This window comes from Lactuca saligna, chromosome 4, assembly GCF_052625555.1.
Source record: "Lactuca saligna cultivar CGN05327 chromosome 4, ASM5262555v1, whole genome shotgun sequence".
Lineage (NCBI taxonomy): Eukaryota > Viridiplantae > Streptophyta > Magnoliopsida > Asterales > Asteraceae > Lactuca > Lactuca saligna.
Genome location: NC_136420.1, coordinates 306,121,700 through 306,124,360, shown reverse-complemented (window position 1 = coordinate 306,124,360; position 2,661 = coordinate 306,121,700). Strand labels below are relative to the sequence as shown.

The following is a 2,661-nucleotide window of genomic DNA, read 5'->3' as shown; positions in this document are numbered from 1 at the left end:
CGTTGTTGTTCAAAATTAAAGAGGATTCTTTTGTAAGTCTATTTAATGTATTTATGATTTATCTTTCACATTGACGTTTTTCACAGCCATACCCTCCTCTCTATCGGTGATTATTGAGTTTAATGACAATGTCGTTCATTGTAGATTTTTTTTCCCAACATTAATACCTTCCTTAATTCTATGGTTGAAAAACACATGCATTAAATTTGATACCTTTAAGTTTATGGTCCTGCATCATTGCATGTATTCATCTACCATATATATAATTTCTAGAATCTTGAGAGTCGATAAACCATAGCTCGAAGCAGTTAATTAAAAAGCTCTTGCTCAAACCTACATTGTTATTAACAAACTTATTGATTACATTAAACATAATATTTATGTTGATGCTTCAACCCGAGATATTTATCCATCCTTATTTCAATTAAAAAATGAGCTTATATATGGCTGTTTTATGCTTAGAACACAACAGTTGATATAATATCATCGCTATAATTATCTTATACAGACTCTTTGGGACAAATTCATTCATCCGAAGAATAGTCATCGAGTTCGTGAAAAGTGTCTGGAGAAGCCAACCGAGTAAGATTTACATAATCTTGAGGACAATGAGCCGATGCTCCTGGAACAATTAAACCAAACAATCGAACTCCCAAAAGAAGGATCCCTTCTCTATAACTTTCTCCAAAAGCATATGGCAATACAAAACTTCTTGCCAATTCAAGAACCGCATTCAAATACATTGGTACGAATGATTTGATCGCAAAGTAATTCTTATTGGGTACTTCATCCACAACCTGCAAAAAAACTTTTCCATAAACCCATAGATTGCTTCAATTGCAAAAGAATAGAAAATTAACGTCATAAAGATTAAAGAGTACCTTCCCTTTGTACAAGATATTGAAGTGATAACAATATCCAAAGTGTTTGAACAAAAGATCGGAATCATCGAAGGGAATTCTGGGCACCACGTCATTCGCATAAACAAACCGAAAGTATCTCTTTACACCCAACAACTCTTCCATGGATTTACAGAACTGTTCGTCTCCAACCCTTGGTTGTCCGAATGTGTATACACCTTCGAGCCTCTCTAGCAACTCGAAATCTTCATGGAACGCTAATAATGCTGGAAACAAAACAGCAAGTGCTCCTCCCAAACTATGGCCTGTGAGCATAAACCGAGCGTTCTTGTTTTCATCAAGTTTTTGTTTAAGAACTTTCTTGATTTTGTAGTAAGCGAAGATGTTTCTTCCATGTTTATCTTCTTCGATATCTTTAGGCAACGAGGCACAACGTTTGTGTTTCTTTTGTAACCCTAGGGCCTTCAAGAAACCCATGTGAACTTTACCTATGTCGCCAAGAAGGTACCATGAGAGATCAAGATCCGTGCACCAATCATCTGCGCTAAATGGAGATGTCCCTCGAAAGGACACACAGATTAATTCATAATCCCGGGTGTCATCGCTAAAAATAAATGCTTGAGTTGGGTGTCTTTTCTCGCTCATTTCTTTTGATTCGAATGCTACAAAGATATGTTGTTTTCAAATCAGCAACTAGAAATGTGAGAAATATATGGGCGATGGTTGCTTCTTACCATTTGAACAGTTGAAAAACCCTAAAGGTTTCATCTGTAGAAAGAAAGATTTAGAAACTTAGTTCGATCGAATTCTTTGAAATAATCGTCTCATATCAGTTAAAATGGTTGTATTATCAAATGGTATGATTTTGAAGAACCTTCCAATGATCCTGAACAATTTTCTTGACTCGAGCTTCGTTCTCGTATGCAGTTTTAGCTGCCATGATCGCGAGTGAAGAATTATATCTTGGATCTTCATGAGAGATTTCAGGATCCAACTCCAATCGGGTATCTGTTAAGCCGATTACAGATGAGAAATCTGGTGAATCACGGCATACTCGGGTTTTCCCTGTAAAGTTTTAAAATTTTATATGAATATGTAATTTATATAATATATATATACACACACAAACACATATATATATACCTCGTATTTTCATGACGACAAGCATGCAGAAGCTATCATACTCCGACCAGAGGTTGAGGGTAGCCTCGATGAAGCTCCCAAAACACGCCATGAACATGGAGATTGATTTCAGAAATATAATGAGGACAATGGTGATGAAGATCACAAACCTACGGAGGAATGTTCCATGTAAGTTGACATCGTCATGGGAGTCTATGAATAGTCTTGCTCCAATGTGATCATCGAGTAGAAGCAAAAATAGTTCCGGAATTTTAACCTCGTCCAGATTCAATAGCATATATTCTTCACAATCGGTCATGGTGATTTCTTTAGAGCAAACTCCGTTCTTGTGTTCTTTTAATGTGAGCAATAAGAAGACAACAAACGGGAGTATGATGGATTAATGTCCTTGTTTAGGTATTTCTATAAAAGGAGACAAGTTAACGTCATTTTTAAACTTAATTACTCTTTCGACACTTATTCTCCCAAAAGATAACTTGGTAATCTTAATCAGTCGTAATTATGGGGTGTACGTTTGCATGTAGAAATCTCATTTTAAATAGTATAAGTTGATTTAATTAATGTCAAATTATGATTCTATAAATTGCAGATATACATAGTTATGGGTAATTTAGTAGGGATAGCGCGTTGTTTAATGATATGAAGTAGAAAAGAAAGT

At 35.4% G+C, this 2,661-nt stretch overlaps 1 protein-coding gene across 1 annotated transcript; it reads right to left on the bottom strand.

Moving 5' to 3' along the window:
- Positions 1–323: 323 nt before the first annotated feature.
- On the bottom strand, positions 324–2,382 carry LOC145039344 (triacylglycerol lipase OBL1-like). The gene is made up of 5 exons (XM_078987413.1): positions 2,004–2,382; positions 1,735–1,925; positions 1,595–1,628; positions 882–1,522; positions 324–797 (listed from the first exon to the last, which is right to left on the bottom strand). Exons 1-5 carry the CDS (start codon positions 2,299–2,301, stop codon positions 525–527), a joined length of 1,437 nt encoding a protein of 478 aa, XP_078843539.1. The 5' UTR covers positions 2,302–2,382; the 3' UTR covers positions 324–524.
- Positions 2,383–2,661: the final 279 nt, after the last annotated feature.

Excerpts from the sequence above, each read along its gene's own strand:
- LOC145039344 (XM_078987413.1), bottom strand. The coding sequence starts at position 2,301 with ATGACCGATTGTGAAGAATATATGCTATTGAATCTGGACGAGGTTAAA. Across the intron at positions 1,926-2,003 it reads TGTCGTCATGAAAATACGAG|GGAAAACCCGAGTATGCCGT; the intron begins GTATATATATAT and ends AAAACTTTACAG. Across the intron at positions 1,629-1,734 it reads TTGTTCAGGATCATTGGAAG|ATGAAACCTTTAGGGTTTTT; the intron begins GTTCTTCAAAAT and ends TTCTTTCTACAG.